General features: G+C 39.3%; 1 protein-coding gene across 6 annotated transcripts in view; it reads right to left on the bottom strand.

Annotated features, from left to right (window-relative positions):
- Window positions 1–2,378: 2,378 nt before the first annotated feature.
- Smr (nuclear receptor corepressor smrter) overlaps window positions 2,379–17,287 on the bottom strand; it is a 57,663-nt gene continuing 42,754 nt past the window's right edge. For 4 of the 6 annotated variants that reach the window (XM_026816291.1, XM_026816298.1, XM_026816302.1 and 1 more), the window contains 7 exons: window positions 13,698–14,015; window positions 12,991–13,367; window positions 12,614–12,886; window positions 11,890–12,358; window positions 9,545–11,478; window positions 9,200–9,399; window positions 2,388–9,092 (listed from right to left, as the gene is read on the bottom strand). In XM_026816291.1, coding sequence (XP_026672092.1) covers window positions 8,354–9,092; window positions 9,200–9,399; window positions 9,545–11,478; window positions 11,890–12,358; window positions 12,614–12,886; window positions 12,991–13,367; window positions 13,698–14,015 — 4,310 coding nt within the window. In that variant the 3' untranslated portion in view covers window positions 2,388–8,353. Of the gene's footprint in view, window positions 9,093–9,199; window positions 9,400–9,544; window positions 11,479–11,889; window positions 12,359–12,613; window positions 12,887–12,990; window positions 13,368–13,697; window positions 14,016–17,287 lie in introns of all 6 variants that reach the window. The other 2 variants (XM_026816294.1, XM_026816310.1) reach the window with 2 other exon arrangements.

The raw sequence follows: 17,287 nt of genomic DNA, 5'->3' as shown, positions 1-17,287 counted from the left end.
CCTAATAACAGACGTGAAGTGAACATACAATTCTCTTGAATCGTGCAATGAATATCAGTATTGCAAAATATATTGCAGTAATATTTTATTGTTCGAAGAAACAACTTCTGTTTCTTTTAATTGTACGCGTTAAGTAAATATTATCGCAGTAAAACTATTGTTCGAAAAAATATCGATGATACTTGTATGACAAGTTACTGCACTCCATTGTATTATCTATTTATAATTCACTATCTTATGTACCTGATCTGCAAACTACTAATGCCTTAAAAAGAACTATGTGTAAGATGTGTGATGGGCCTTTTACAAATTCGGGAAGTCGATAAGAAAATTTACAAGTGCCTTTTAAAATTAAAACCGAACTTCGGTATGTCCATATTGAATTTCTAATATTTATTTAGGAATACAGTATATCAACTTTAAAGTATGAAGAAAGAACGTCAATATTAATTAATTAGTATAAAATAGTATCCATGAATCCATATAATGATCCATATAATGAAGTTATGGAATAATAGTATTAGTATTAACAATTATGTAATTGTTATCTTCAAGTAAACAGATACTAATTGTAATAATTACTTAAGTTTCGTTTTTCACGCACGGAGTATATTATGATTTTGCTACTATTTAAATTAATTTTTCTGCGCATAGAGATTGCAGTTATTCAGTTTTAGTTTCATCGAACAGAAAGCCTCCGATTTACTTTTTTCTTTTTACTTTTATAATTCTCTTTTTTCTCACTATTTGTAGTCACGTCAACTATTTCGTTGTTACGTATATGTATAGTACTTGCCTATTTAATTGTAGGATGTAAGGTACCGTTTAAGCACGCAGAAAATGGGAACACCATGTCGAACGATATAATTGTGTACGTGAAACATCTATTTTTATATTTTCAAATGTTCCTTGTAACAAACGAAAAACATGAGCACAAGTTCAGAAAAATTGTTAGCTTAAGAATTTAAAAGACGTGAAATAACACACGTGGCGTGCTAGTTGTAATGTGTCGATCTCAAGAGGCAAGGTAAATTCTTGTAACGAACAAAACCGATCACTATCGCACAACTTCATATTGGATAACGAAGAACTTCTGTCGAAAAACCTCAACTCTATTCGTTAATTGCATTTGTATGGTTTTTCGCGTGCAAGTGTTTATTATGTATTAAGTACCTCATCTAAGTTTTGTAATAAATATCAGATGCTGAATAAAAAATGTCTAATTATATTTTATGGATGAACATTATATGATAATGATTGTAATTTCTTAAAAGTTCCCTTTGAGCCAATAGTAATTAACATTTGCAATATCTCTTAAACCTCACGATATGCCAAACTGGTTTTGGTACCAAAATGTCACTTTATAAGAATATCAAAAACGAATTTCTGAATTTTGCGAAATTCCACACTTACGGTGGTGAAACGGGGTAATATGTATTCTTAATAATATAATTGTTCTTCTTCTCTCGCACAGACCATGAGTGAATTCAGCAAGCAGCTGAAAAATCTTCTCACCTACGGGAAGAACTGCAAGTGTTGCTCGAATCACTTCATCAGAGTACTTTAATAAAACGTGGATTCTATCATTTCTGATCAAAACAAAAATACAATACGGTAATAGAAATCTCATTTTTTTTTATACAAGATAGTACAGAATAAATTATAAATAATCGGTTTAAATAAAAGCGGAGTTCATAAAATACAGATAACCACCGAATTTTCATTTATCTCATAAACAGTTTCTATTTTGTTAATGAGTATCATCATTTTGGACAGGTGCAGTCATTGACAATCGCGATATTTTTTCTATACATATATAAATATCTTTAGTTAAATGTAATTGTATTATTTTTATCAATAAAAAAATCGCATGTACATACATACAATCACCGAGGAGAGATTACTAGTAATCTCAAATCAAATAGTGTCATCTGTTTTAAAAAAAAAAATCGTTCGATTATGATGTAACACACCAGTACAAATACAGAATTGTTTTTTAAACTCTTACGATTCACGAAGAACTGCTCATAAAAACTATTTCAATATTGATTTAAGAATCATTTCAGTGAACTACAACGATTTCAAATTCGTAATAGTTTTAAAATTAATACTCGTTTAGACAGTAAATATCGAAATAAAATTGTAGAGTAAAACAGAGAGATAAAACGATGAATTTGGTACAATTAAAATTAATTTTTTAAATTAAGTAGCTTGGTGTCATTATTCAGATTTAATTTGAATTTAAATATTAGGAACTTGAAATTGTGTGACATTTTAAAATCATTCATGTATGTACGCTCTGCGAATCTGTATGTAGAATTCGATTGATTAGAGTATAACACGAGGCGTTCGGAGACAAGAGTCAGAAAAGGGTGTCGTGCTCGTTATTATAACGGAGGTGATTTTTATTTCAACAAAAATAACAATTTACATTGAACTGTCTTGATAATAATATTATCGTGTACGCTACACCTGTAGTTTACTGTAGGCGTGTTAATGCTCTCGCTCGCTATTAATTGTAGTTAATCTTTATCTTGAATTAATCGCATTAATAGCGGGTTCGTAGGTAATATCGTTTCTTAGCCACCTTTGTTAAATTTAATCATTATCATTATTATTATTATTTCCGTTTTTTACTCTTTTTTCTCCACTCTTTGAATCCCCGTTTCGTTTATCTTAATTAGCCTCTCGCGTTTCATGCGACAGTGTGGTATGCATCATCATTGTTATCATTATCATTATCATTATCGTTAATGTTAATGTCATTATAGTACAATATTTTTAGGAGGGAGCTGAGTACCTCGGCGTTTCCTTTCCTTCTTTAACTATGTACAAGACTCCTTACGCGAAAGAACGTTAAATATCGATCATTTCTCTCGACAATTACAAACAAGTAATTATATACTTACATACACACGACGTCTTATCGATAGATATCTTCGCGCCGATTCTACTTTATAGAAATAGTCTAGACGCTATTTACGCCTGTCAATGATCGTATCAACGGTTAATATTCGTATCTTCGAGTTGGGTATGTGCTTCTGCATAAGATTTATTTTATGTATAGCATCATTTTGACTGTCGTATCTCGCGATACTGGGATGTACTTCGAAAGAGGTAATCTCGATGTTATAACTCCGTTCTATTCACTTCCTAGTATGTATACATGTAGTCTCTTCGTCTGACGACTAATAATATTCATGTACGACAATCGAATTCGAATTCGATAATTCGTTCAATTGAGAGTATCCACGCGTAATCACGGTGTCCTTATGGAACTTTTATAAGTTTTAGCTCAAAAACTGCGAGACGAGTAAAGTTGAAAAATTACAGATGACGCTTCTTCTCTTTACTTTTAATACTCGATCCGATATTTTAGATACGAGTACTTATTGTGAAGGATTGTAATTCCACAAATTTTGTACGATTTAAGCTTGGAATTTTTCCGACAACACGATTCGTCGATTGTAAATCAAAGATTTAAAAATGCCTTACGTTTTCTTTTTCTGCCCTCGATCATCACGTAAAATCAATTTCTGATTATCAATAAGTTTGAGTAATTTTTGTATGTACAAAAAAGAAAAATCTTAAAGCTGGTACTCATTCCACAATATTAAAAAATGTTTAATCAATATGGATTTCAAAGTGATCAGACATTCCTTTTAGTTCTCTTTAATTAGAACTGCGAGTCTGATATTCTTCTTGTAATAGATTCTCTATGATAATTTAGTTAGGACTATGCTTCTTGCACTGGAATTAGATATTATCGCGATAATACTAGAGTAGTTTGTTCTTCTCACAATACACTTGTATATCAATTACATTTTATGCGATGTATCCTATTCTTAGAAAAGGCTGGTGAAAGAATTCGCTTCTAATCGTGTTCAATATCCATAGACTTCACGAACGAACACTGAAGTTACCGTGGCAATAGTAGCACGTGGTACGCGTGTTGCACTAAATGATTAATAATGGCAACTATAATCTGACTCTACGTAATGATTGCTAACTGAATATAATTGCTCGAGCGACGCAGTCATGCTAGTTAAGACGACAGCGTGAAGGAATAACGGGGCTTATTTAGTGGATGCACTTCTTACACGTTTTACGTTAAAAATATGTAAAAATCGCGGCGTGGAGATGTTGCACGTTGAGAAAACATTGAAAGTTTCTAAACACCGATGAGCCAAGTGTTCGTTTCATTATTTACACGACACGAGATCTCTATTTACCAAGCTCTTCCTTTCTTCGTTTCAAACACATACGAGAAACCGGGTTCTCGAAAATTTCAGTTTTTTCGAATATCTCCAGGTTTCTCGATTATGTCGAGACTTTCGAAAGTGTTCGGGGTATCTAAGAATGTTCAAGTTGAAAATAGTTATGATATCGGTTCTGGTTCTTCAAACGGTCATCGAGAACTGATGACTGCTATTAGTAGGCGACGCAAAATGAAACTAATAGGGTATCAATTTAAGAAATAATATTTAGTAAGAATGTCCTATAATTCTTGAAGAAAGAAAAATGCATTTTCGCTGTTATGTAACAGTAATCGAATCCTTGAAAGTTTTAGGAATATCAAACATTCTTAGGAACATTCTCGAGAATCCCGAACGTTTTCGAGAATGACAAACATTTTCGGGAATCTCGTCATACTCGGAAGTACCGAAACTTCTAAGAACCCGACCCGTTCCGATCATTAGATTCCCGAACATTTTTAGGCGATTAACACGCCAACTTACGAACAAAGTGAACGAGCAATCCTGAAGAGTTAAAGAGGTGCGAAGCCTTCTCTCACTCTTTGTCCTTCTCCTCGATAAAAACCGCTAAAAAGAAACGTATAAGTAAAAGTCAATAGACAAAATTCTTCTCCCAATTGTAAACTCATTATTCTTTATCGACTTGTCATTGTGTCAAGGAGATTCTGCATCTTATTTCTTCTGTAACATACGTTTCAAGACACTTTCGGACATATCCTGCGCACACGCTACACATACATACATACATACATACGTACGTACACACTTATACACGTACACATTGCAATCGAATTCTGTTTTATCGACAACGTGTGATTTGAATGCTCACGCGCTTACACGTTTCCCCTTCTTTCTTCTTATGCCAGATAATTACATCAGTCGTTAGAGAATTTTGCAATTAAATTTCAAGTATATAATTATCCATGTACGCATCTGCCGCATTGACATACATGAAAACGAAAAGGAATGTGCTGAACGTTTATCTTTACTTTCGACTCGATAAATCTGACAGAGAAGTAACAAAGTCGCTTTAGTTTGAAATTAATAGTATATGAAAGTTATACAAAAGTGCGCAATGAAATCTAAAGAACACGAGTACGTATATGCATATGTAAACAATCTGCATACATGTGTATACATGGTATGTGAACATGTGAATGCATGCATTGCGTTTACAGTAAAAGCAGACGGTGCGGTGAATATACTTTTGTAGATTACTTACTAGTAAATGTATACATCTTCGGTAAGGCAGTTGAACGTGATAAGAAATAAAGCTTATTAATCATTTAATCGATTATTTTTAAGAGAAGACTCGACTCGATTGCGGACGCGGTATCTATCCTATCGATCGCTATTGGTTCGGGTTAGATGTTCACTGTACTTCGTACTAGTATTTTATTATTATATTTCATATTTTATTAGAACATTCACTAACGACGAGCAGCAAGAGCTTACAATCGCGAAGGTGTACGTTCACTATTTAATAGACCGCATTCACTGCACCACATCCGCTTTCACTGTAACATATTTTGTGTATATGCATATATGTATATATGTACATATATATTATTTGTTAGCAACACGTTTTGGTAGAAATAAACTCATCCATTGAGCTATATAAGACAACTGGAATATGAACAGAGGTGGCTGGGTACGCGTCGACAACAAAAATTGCATTAGCAATGGTTTCAAGTTATATAATCCATGTTTTTGAGTCCTTCTGAAATCATCTGTCAGAACATGATTGCGTACGGATAATATTTTCGAGTGGTTAACAATTTTATCAATTGGTTCCACTGTAGGCAAAATTAGAAGATAATACGAATAGAAACAGATAGTATGAAAAAGAGGATATCCCGTAGGCGATCTCGTTTCTTGGAACATTCTATTCTTACGGACTTTTACAGTTGTTCACACTCCAGCTATTTCTATAGTTCAACGAACTCGTCAGATCACATCACGGTGCAGCGGAACGCTGTGACGAAAAAAGCTGTTACGTCAAGGGGGGAACTAAGGGCTTGTATCAGACTGTCGCGCGTGACTAAATGAGAACAGCGTTCACGTACAAATATAAAATGATTTAGGCTATATAAAAAGTTGTAATGCGTACACGCATATTCAACCGATGTATATTACGTTACGTGTATCCCGTGCGTGTATGCGCGCTACGAATAGGTGACAATGTAAATCGTACCGCAACATGCGTCATCATTTAACTGCAATTATGTATTTCCCTTTTGTTTGATAGTCAGAGCGTACATTCCGTGTTTTCTATAATAGAATTTCGAAATAAAAGATAATTCGCATCCATTCGTTTTCATTTGCCGTTGATCGGTTTAATCACCTGCACACGTTTTTTTTCTCTCCTCCTTTGTCTTCTTCGTTAATAAGAGAACGTAGTCCGGGAAGTATCTTTTCCCTAGTCTCATGGCGTCTAATCCCTAAATGCTACCTACGTCACTTATGCTAAAATCTATAATTCTTACAATATAGCATACGATTAAACTAGCCATCATACACCTACTTGTTCAACTTAGAAATTAATATTGTGTACTATGTACAACACTTAGAATTACACTTTTTTTTGTTGTTTTGTTTAAAACCCACTTCACCAAGGAGAAAACATTTAAACGTGATCTCGAGTTAAGATAGTGCATTCCTCTTTGTCCCCGTGTGTGTGTATGTGTGTGTGTTTGTCCGTGCGTGCAATTTTTGCACGACCGCCGTCACATATTTAATCCATATACTCCAGGCTAGTGTACTCTTGTCGCACTGGTATACGTTAATCCAAAGATGAAGCTATCTTTTTTTCGTTTTTCGTTTTTCTTTAAGTCCCAGACTCACATCACAGACTCATTCCAAATAAAAACTTGTATACCTTTTTTTTATTTAGCGTTGTATCATCGTTTAACGATTATATATCATTCATTATGTACAAAAAGGCGTCTCCATTGTGAACTTGGGCTAGCCTGAACGTTCCACGGGTCGATTACCTTCGATAATGCTTTTTCTCTATTTCCTCTAATTTTGCTTCGACAACGATCGCACGTATTCTGCACGATGCAAACATTTCATTTCTAGATATATACGGAAACCCATCGTCTAAAAAGATTCACCCTTTTCAGGAGTATTCAAACACGTTTAAAAAAGAATACTAAAAACAATCTGTTGCTTCTCATAAAAGTTTCTTCATTATCTTATTTCGAGTTACATTTAAAAAAGAATTTAACTATCACGACACTTTTTCAACTTTTTACAGAATATTAATTTCATTTTACACACAACGTCTGTACAATTAAACGGTGTCGTGTCGTTTTACAGTTAAAAATTCCTCGTGCCTGCTCATCAACGTGGATAAATTACAAGTGAATGCTATCTAAAAAAAAGCGTTTCCTTAAAAAACGGAAAAAAAACGTGATGGTGAGAACGGAAATAATTACATATATTTTAATCTAGCTGATAATTACACAACATTTACGTACATGTTAGAGCGGAGGGTAAGTAATGCGTAAAAAAATATCAATTAACAATTAAAATTACGCTTGGTGTGTATCGTGCGTACGATGAACTTTAAAAAATAATAATAATATTAATAATAATGCTTCCGTGGTGGGAGGCTGATCACGTTCACATGTACACAGAGAGAAGCGAGAATAACGGGGCACGATATTCTCGAAACTAAAACTGACGGAATATGCGATTTATAAAATAATAAACTCTATTTAGAAAAACATCGTACTATTAATCTCCGTTTTGGGATGTGACAAACTTCGTCCTATAAAAAGAGAAAAAGAAATTGAAGCGAAGTTGAACGAATGAAACGAAACTACGTCGAGAGGAGACCATCTGGCATTTAGATTATCCTCGAGGAAAATTATCGGACACGACCAGTTAGAACGCAGTGGCGTGAGAAGCCCGTTAGAGAAAACAATAAAAGAAAATAGAACATTGATAATCGTGAAACGTTCGATATATGTATGTATCTTGTAATTGTCGTCCGGTGAAGGCTCTCGTCAAGCTTAAACGAATCGCGTGAATAGCCTAAGAACATTGTTCACAGCGTGCCGACCGCTACACGGCGCCAGGTCATTGGACTATCAATCCTCGTCAGAGAGCGGCTCGTACTGCGCGGAAAGCAACGGTGCCGGCTCGGCTTTGACCTGCTCGGACTTGGTTATCGAAGTAGAACCGGAAGTCGGCGGGGGTGGGGCTGGTGGTGGGCCAGTGTGCACCCCTAGCGCGCTGAACGGGTAGAAGGTGGTCGTAGGCGCCGGAGCGGGTGGCGCGGGGTTTTGATTCGGCGTTTCGTCGACCATCATTTCTCCACTCGACGGACTATCAACGTTGCCGCCGATCTTATCGTCCTTCTCGCCGATACTGACGTTCCCACCGTTCCTGTCTACCGCGCCGCCACCCTTGTCGTCCTCGGACGTACGCATCACCTCGACGATCTTGTTCTTCACGTAATCCAGGGGCGAGAGGTGTGGCTTGTTGGAAGGGGTTCCGGAAGTCGATGTGGCAGTGGTTGTTTCGTACAGACGACGCCCGTAATGATTGGTACCCGCATCCGGAGGCGAGACGGGTTCGACCGAGTGGAACTGTTGCTTTCCTACCGACGAGGCTGCCTGTTGGTGTTGGTGCTGGTGTTGCTGGTGTTGCTGCTGTTGTTGTTGCTGCTGCTGCTGCTGCTGCTGCTGCTGTTGCTGTTGTTGTTGTTGTTGTTGCTGTTGCGACTGGTGTTGCGTGACTCGTATTATCTGCCGTTCGTCCCCAGCCTTCATGGAATCGGGCTCACTGGCTTTCCGTCTTTTCCATTGATCTTCCGAGATTGGATATCTATTCGAAAATAAACTTATTGTACTGATCGATAATCTTCATGGTATAATGTATTTTGATATAATAATAGTAAACATGATGAAAATTATAATCGAATGAAAACTCACCCGCTGTACGATCTATACGAGGAATGTGGAGGACCATAGTCCTTAGAAACAATATGATCAACGTGCTCTCCGAGGGTTATCGGTTTATTCCCACTCCCGTTACCGGGCGCACCCCCTGCTCCGCTATTACCGCTGTTTCCTTCGCCTGCTGGACTATGAGCCATTCCGTTAGGTTCTATCGGAGCTTCCCGGTGAAATCCCTGAAATGTATTCTACCGTAAAAGATATCTACATATGCCGATAATAAAATTAGTTTGATTACTTTTTGAATAGTTTTTACTTTTTAAAAATGATAAAAAAGCATTTTGAGCTAAGTTAATATCGTTAGAAAGATGTTTAACTTACCTGGAAAAGACGATCGCTAGGTCGTTGTGGCTGAGAATTACCGCCGGTGCTTTCAACGCTCTGATTAATTTGATGCGTTATAATAGCATCGATCAGGCTGGCAGCAGTTAACGTAGATCCCGATTCGTTTTGCTGTTGACCAGAGGGCTGGCTCTGTCTAGAAGATTGTTGCTGTTGCTGGGATTGTTGCGGTTGTTGATGTCTCGATGACTGACTGAACCCGCTGCTTATCAATCTACTGTCTCTATCCATTTGCTGCTGCTGCTGATCTCTATACATTTGAGCCATGTGTCTTCTCTCGGCCTCCATTCTCTGTTGCTGTTGAATGTGCTGCTGTAGCTGCTGTTGTTGCTGTTGTTGTTGCAAGTGGGCCAGATCTCGTTCTCTTTGCTGAACGGCCAAACGATGCTCTTGATGCTCCTTTTCACGTTGAGCAGCAGTGTATGCAGTCATAGCAGTTTGATGATGAATCTCCTTCTCTCTTTGCTGATGGACGGTAAGACGATGATCAGTGTGTTGCATATCCTTCTCCCTCTGCTGCTGAGCCAGTCTATGCTCCTGCTGCTGAATTTCCTTCTCTCTTTGCTGGGCCATCCGATGTTCCTGTTGTTGAATCTCTTTTTCCCTCTGCAATCTGTACTCCTCCTTCTCACGCATATGAGCCAGGTCTCGCTCTCTTTCCCTGTCGCGTTGATGATGATGAACCACAGCCATTCTATGATCCTGGTGCATGGCCAAACGATGCTTGTCCCCATAACGATCAGCCAACAGTCTGTCCGCCATGGTTTTACCAAGGCCCTCGTGGCCGCTACTTCCGGAGGCTGGATGTCCATGCGGATGAGGAACAGGAAGACTCGGTTGTTGCACGGCAATGTCCACCAGGTTGGAAAACGCCTCTAGTCCCGGCGGCGGTGGCGGGTAATGGACTTGTTTCTGTGGATTGTGCCTCTGTATGACACCCTGCCGAGGCTGCGTATGAGTCGGCGGCGGTGGCGTACCGGTATAATACAACGTCGACGGCGGCTCATTCTTACCGCCACCGTCGGAGGTTCCGCTATTCCGACTACGGGCGTGCATTTGCTGGCTGGTGATGTAATCGTTCATAATGATCTGCCTCGACGATAGCTGCTGCTCCATGGTGTAACTAGGAGGCGGCCGCCCAGAGTACGAGTTGTACTGGCTGCTGTGGGTCACGACCACTGTTCCCGGTTGACTCTGAACTTGGCCAGGAATCGTCGTCACCGGCGAGTGCCTGATAGATCTGTGGTAGTCATACATCGGTGCGCGCTTGTCTACGGCGAAGGGATGAACGGGAGTGCCCTGGGTAATGGAACCCGTCTCTTTGGGCCCTTGATTGTTGGACGCGTTCACAGCACTCGCAACGCTGATCACCGGTTGGTTCTGTGTTCCGCCGGTATTACCCGGGTTTCCGGGCGGCGTCATTTGCCTGAGGAGACCTTCGTAACGCGCGCTGGAAACGGGAGTGCCGTGCGTGATGGAACCGCCTTTATGACTTGTGGTTCCGATTGTGCTTAACTTGGGCGACAATTTTGGGTGCGGTGGCGGCACGGAGACTTTATTCATCTTGGGGGTAAGAGGTGCCTGAGGTCGCGGTGAGGACGCGTACACCAAGGGACTCTTCGCGCCGCGTCCTTGATCCGGGTGGGCGTGAGGATGGTAGTAAGCACCCGGGGGAGGTTCTGGCCGATACAGGGTAACCGTCGGTGGCTTGTGAATCGTCTGCAGGGAATGATTATATTCTTGCTGCTGCCTTGGTTTCTTGATGCTCAGGTCGAGCGTGCCCTCGGTGCTTTCTCGTAATGCTTGTTGCACCTGCATCACGACTAACCCCTCCTTCGGGAGTATATCCGGCGTCGATGACTGACTGCTTGACGGCGCTGGTGGACAAGGGGTAATCGTTGCTTGCATTTGACCTAGTAGAATAATTTTCATACATAATTTCGTAAACTTAGCATTAGTTATTTTCGAAAATACGCATCTTTGAGAAAAATGTTAAATAGAAAAGTTGTGTTAAAAAAGGGGTATTTGCTAGTGGTATGTAATTTCCTGAACCTTAAACAACTCACAGGAATGAGTTTGTCAGATCGAATAGGTACATATCTGAACGTGAAATTTTGTGCTCTTTCCGTTTCTTGAAAGCTTCCATTTTAAATTGCAAAGTCCTCGACAAATACCTCTCTTTTAGCACATCTTTTTCATTTAACATTTTTTTCAGAAATGCGTACTTTCAGTGATAACTGGGGAGTCCAATGTTTCCTAAAGACTTTATATAGTACATAATATATTATTTTCGAAATCCATCAATTTTGTTAATCGCAACTTACCAATTTGTTGAGGGCTGGGAGCAGAACGGTGTCCGTGATGAGGTCCAGACACCACCGACAAGGTGGCTAAATTCGTATCTCTAGGCGGCATGCTAGTGTTCGCCATGGTAGACGATGGTTTATATTCTCTGACAAAGGTGATATCATTTCTATGATCCGTCTTCAGTATACTCGATATCGTCGGTGTTCCAGTGTTGACGGGTACCGAGGGATTAGTGGTACCGGCCGGGCTGTTGGGATTCCGTTTCAGCTGCATCTCGATTACGCCAAGCATAAGATCCTTGACGGTTAATGGATTCGAATTATTGGTGGTGGATGGCGGCGAATGGGTGAGCGGTGGGACCTGCTGGTGCGCTTGCTGCTGCTGATGCTGCTGTTGAAGCGGCGTGGAATTATTGGCAGTTGTCAACGTGACGACCACGCTGTTGTTCTCCAAATCGGTACCACCCTGACCTTCGTCCGCTGTCTCCTGAAACAATCAGCGAACCTCTATCAGACGGCCCAATCAAGTGACAAACTTCTTTCCATATTTAAATTATTGAAAAATAAGGAAGACGAAACGTAAATGCGGCATTCAAAATCATTCAAAACAATTTCTACTTTCTTATGACTAATGTACAAATGGCACACAAAATAATATTCAAGCATTTTTATAAGAATTACGTGATTTACTTTAGCATCTCCCTTGTTGACAAGCTGCTGGATAAAAAGAACTTGGTCTTACCGTGGCGGAACTGTCGTAATCTTCTCTGGTGCCAGCCGAAGCAGCGTTGCTACTTCCGCTGGTGGAAGACTGTTGCGATGCGCTTATGCTAACCGGCGGTACCAAAGATACCACGGAGATCTCCGCCAGTTTATCGGCGAGTTTCTGCTCCGTCGTTCGCGAGAACGAGATTGGCAGATTTGAGGACGCCGAGGCACCCGGCGTTCCTGGTGTTCCACCGGACAAGTTGTTCGCTGGACTACCTGCGCTGGCTGTATCGCTCGAATCATGAACCTGGAATAATTCAATTTAGTTCAATTTAACATGAAACAAGCAGAACCTCTTTTTTAAAAGTTGATGAAAGCAGAGTAAGGGAACAAATTCAATTGACAACTTACTGCCAATTCGTCACAGCTACTCGTACTGCTGCCACTCTCTTCTTCATCCGTTAAACATGGTCTCCTTTCTTCGCCCAACGACTGATAATATTCTGCTACCACCTGATCCAGGCTCAATTTTTTCCGGTAAGCGAAGTAATAGTTTTTACACTGATGATTCGTCTTTCCTGGTATCTGCTCGGCGACTTTCACCCAGTTAGTACCGTGTTCTCGAAGAGCTCTCTTCAGTTGTTCAAGTTCCTCGTCCGTCCATTGTCGAGCAAGGGATTCGGCCGAGTCCTCGGACACCTCGGTACCACCAGTCAAGTGTGGTGCCAAACGACGTGATATTCGATTGAAGCAAGCCGAACAGCATTTAGTCGCATTACTTGGTATTTCTAAACGTAAGAACAAATTTAAAACCATTAATTATTAACTATATTCTGGTTAGAGGAACGTCAGGAATGTCAGGAGGAATGTGGAGCACTGGAACATCTCTTTGGGAAGTGTGAAATAGCTGAGAGGTAAATGATTACACAGAGAGTAGATATTTGATAAGAATTGAGGAAATAGATTTCGGGGTGAAAATAAAATAGCAAGAGGAAATCAGGTGACGAGGGGAAGGGGTAAATAGCAAAATATAATAATTTACACTGCATCTCATTCAGAAATTTATATTGCACGAATATACAGCTTATCAATAATTCTAAATCAATTTGAATACTTACGAAACTCCTGGATAATCGGATCGCGAATTTCAGATGGCAGATCCAACCATTTAGCGGGCAAGGCTCGCAACCTCTTCACTCTTGTCTTAGAACTGGTATTGTTCAAGTTCGGGCAACCGGGAAGGGGACACGCAGTGTACCGTCCCCTTACAGCCTTGCATCTGCAGGTATTGCACACGCGTGCACCAGGTCCAACCTGATCCTCCTTCAGACCATACTGGGACGCTTGACTTCGCGGTAGCGCTCTGCTTTGCGTGTTTCCCTCAACGATGTTCTGGCAAACTGTACAGGCGTGAGGACCGATCTGCCTGCCGCCTTCTGTAAACCAAAATACATATCGGTTATGAAGAATAATGAATTATTAACATCTTATTAAGCATTCCATTAAAATAATGTAATGAAACAATACAATAATTAAATTTGATTCTATCGGTAATTGTTATAAGTGTTATGATTATTGTTTTTAAAATAAAAGACTGAAGTACGTCAGTGTCTTTGAAAGAAAGCAAAGGAAACTGAAGAAACAAGTTGAGAAAACTGTTTATGGAAGCAAGAAAGCAGGTGGAAGCTAAGAAGGCAAATAAAAGTAGAAAACGATGAAAAGAAAGTTGAGGAGGCTGAACAATAGGTAATTTTACTTTTGCATTAATTGTCTCTAAAACGGAGAAATTTATCAATTTGTTGCATTTCTGAAAGGATGAGCCGAACGTATTTCGCTAGCACCACGAGCTCCTGCTATATTTTGACATTTTCTTCGTCATAAAGTTGAGCAAATAGAGGAAACGAACGAACGATCGCTTGATACGCGGTCGGCCGTGCTCAGCCCGGCGGAGAAGGAAGAACTCGAGCGAAAACACGGAGAGATTCCGTGAATGTAGGGGATGGTCGGGGTGGAAAAAGCGATGAAGCAGCAGCGGTCGCGGGTGGGATGAAGACAGCCAACCGGGCTGTACGGAAACGGAGCGAGAAACAGAATAATTACCGAGACTTTGCTGGTTAACTAATTAAGGGTAGCCAATTAAAAAGTTCTCTCTCGCCCGCGGCCTCGCAAACATTGGCGTAGAACCGGGAGACATGGTAAAATCGCTTTGATGGTTTTACCCCGGGTAGGTACACTGCGGTGGTGCGCGGTGCGGCGAGCGGGTGCCAGGTGAAAAATTCAAGTTTATTCTTTCCACGGCCATTATTGTCACGAGGGTTAGTCACGAGGTCATTTGCTTAAGTACCAGCCTCTATAATACTAAACGGTTCCAGTTTCGAGTCCTTTCGGTAAGAGATACATTATTAATGACGTGAGAGTGAATAACGTCACGAGGTAACAGTCAAGCTTTGTGTAAAAGTAGAAATATGTGGCAGAACGATTTTTTAGGAAAATTCTATGTGTCGGGAATATAGGAAACGTATTCTATTAATATATAACATAAAAAGGAAATGAAAATATTAGGTCAGTGCAAAAGTTCGTCCCCCATTTTTAGAAGCGAATCAGATCTTGGGTTGACTTGAAGTAGTTTTTCAATATAAAAAAACAATCATTTTCGTCATGTTATGTTATGTTATAAGAGTTTCGAAGGGACCCAAGTTTTGGAATTGCAACAAAAAATATTCTGTTCAATTTCGACTATGCTGTTGTTTTCTAAGGAGTAAAGAATTATTTGTTCCACTCAGAAATAGTGATTTTGATCTGGATGATCTTCCATCTTTCCTATTTAAATTGATAGTGCAAACGTTGTATTTAGAATAAAAATCGGCAGTCGATTTATCGGTAATTTCGCAACTGCTTTCAAAGCGATTTGTTCGGTTTTTGTATATCGAAATAGGACGATGCGTGCACTAATCTCCGGAGGGCTGTCACCCGCTATAAACTCGTGTCTTCCGGAACACGGAGAAAATTATTGTTGACGCAGGACCACCGCCGTACCGATGGATACGTATCGGCCGGCAGAGGGTATGGGCCAAGAGCATGACGGAAGGGACGATAACCGGAGGAAGAATTGTCTACCGAGCAATCATATAAACGTGATACGAGAATATTCGCGACACTGATTGGCAGCTGTTCCCCGGTGATTCTCATAATTTAGCCGGTGCATGCGATACACATTGCATCAGCTAATATTAAACACAACCTGGATAGAATTGATTGGGTAATTATCACCGATCATTAGTTGACTCCCTCTCGATCACATTTATATTTCTTTATTCGGAATCAAATAATATTTAAAAATAATTATATTGATGTATACCATAAAAATGTTCTGTTTCTTGAGTTATAATTCTCTTAACTGATTTTGTCTTATTGCCCATAATCATAAACCAAATTGAGGATGAAATAATTTCAATAATAACAAGATCTACAGTAAAGAATATTGAAAGAGTTATTAGCAACAATAAGATGGATTCTACATTTTATTCTCGTAATGAGTTTCTTAAAAATGTTATGCTTAGATTCAAATATTCAAGGTCGTAAAACGAAAGGCCAGTGGAATGTGAAACTAGTACAAACGATAAATCGAAATGTATGTAGAAAGTGGGGAAAACGGGGATGAAACGAAGACGAATAAAAGAGGAATAAGGGCTGGTAACATTGGTGAGGGAGAGGTATTAGCCGTGTGCTAATTAAGCTGGTTCGAGCGTTGAACAAGGAGTACGTCTTGAATATTTCACAAAGGGTGTCACCAGAGGACACGAATCACCTTTCTCTCTCCCTTCCCATACCAGTAACACACGTATCTCTCTGCTTCTTAACTTAATCTCTATCTATGCTTATAATTTCCTTTTCTTTTTACTATGGATTTTTATATCTAATCATTATCAATCGAAGTTTATGTTCATGGAAAAAGACAAATTATTGTTATAATGTATGAGAATCAATGAGATGCGAATGAGTTTCTTTTTTCAATTAAATCATTTTAGAACTTCTCTTTTTCTAAAAGTTCATTGCTTCAAATATTGGACACAACTTTTTATTACATGTCTTAAACTTTTGAGAATTGTTGCATTTGACTGAACAATTCGATTTATTTTCATGGATATTTACACGGATTTAAAAATCTATTTTTAATTATGATTTCGTATAAAATAGAACTATAAATTACATCAATTGTAGTAATGGAAACAAATTAAAACAAATGATTACACAAATGAAACAAACAAACAAAAGTTGTATGCAATGTTCGATTTGATCTTTCTCTCTCTCTCTCTCTCTCTCCTTTCTGTTGTTTGCATGGATTCAAATATCAGCAAAGAAGCGTGGCGTACAAAGGTTGGCTAATGGGTTATAAACCAACAAGTGAGCATTATTGCACGTATCCCCTACGCGCAACCCGCGACATGGTGTTAATAAAATATTCTCTTTGATTTCGATGCGTCCACGCGCGTACAGCAAACACAGAAGATCGCCCGTTTATTCATTATGACTGGGAATTAAGCGCAGAGGAAGCTCGATTAACTGGGCTTAAGTAAATATGCATCTTTCTCTAGCGTCGTCTTTCATGAAACATGTTTCAGTTTATCGGCGACAATAAACGCCTTCCGCTCCTATTTACTTAAGGATGTATAGGCTATACACTTAAACAATGCTAGCATGTTGAATT

This window comes from Ceratina calcarata, unplaced genomic scaffold (assembly GCF_001652005.2).
Source record: "Ceratina calcarata isolate Rehan_Ccalc_2016 unplaced genomic scaffold, ASM165200v1 scaffold127.2, whole genome shotgun sequence".
NCBI lineage: Eukaryota > Metazoa > Arthropoda > Insecta > Hymenoptera > Apidae > Ceratina > Ceratina calcarata.
The sequence above is the reverse complement of the archived record's forward strand: the minus strand, read 5'-3'. Positions and strand labels throughout refer to the sequence as shown.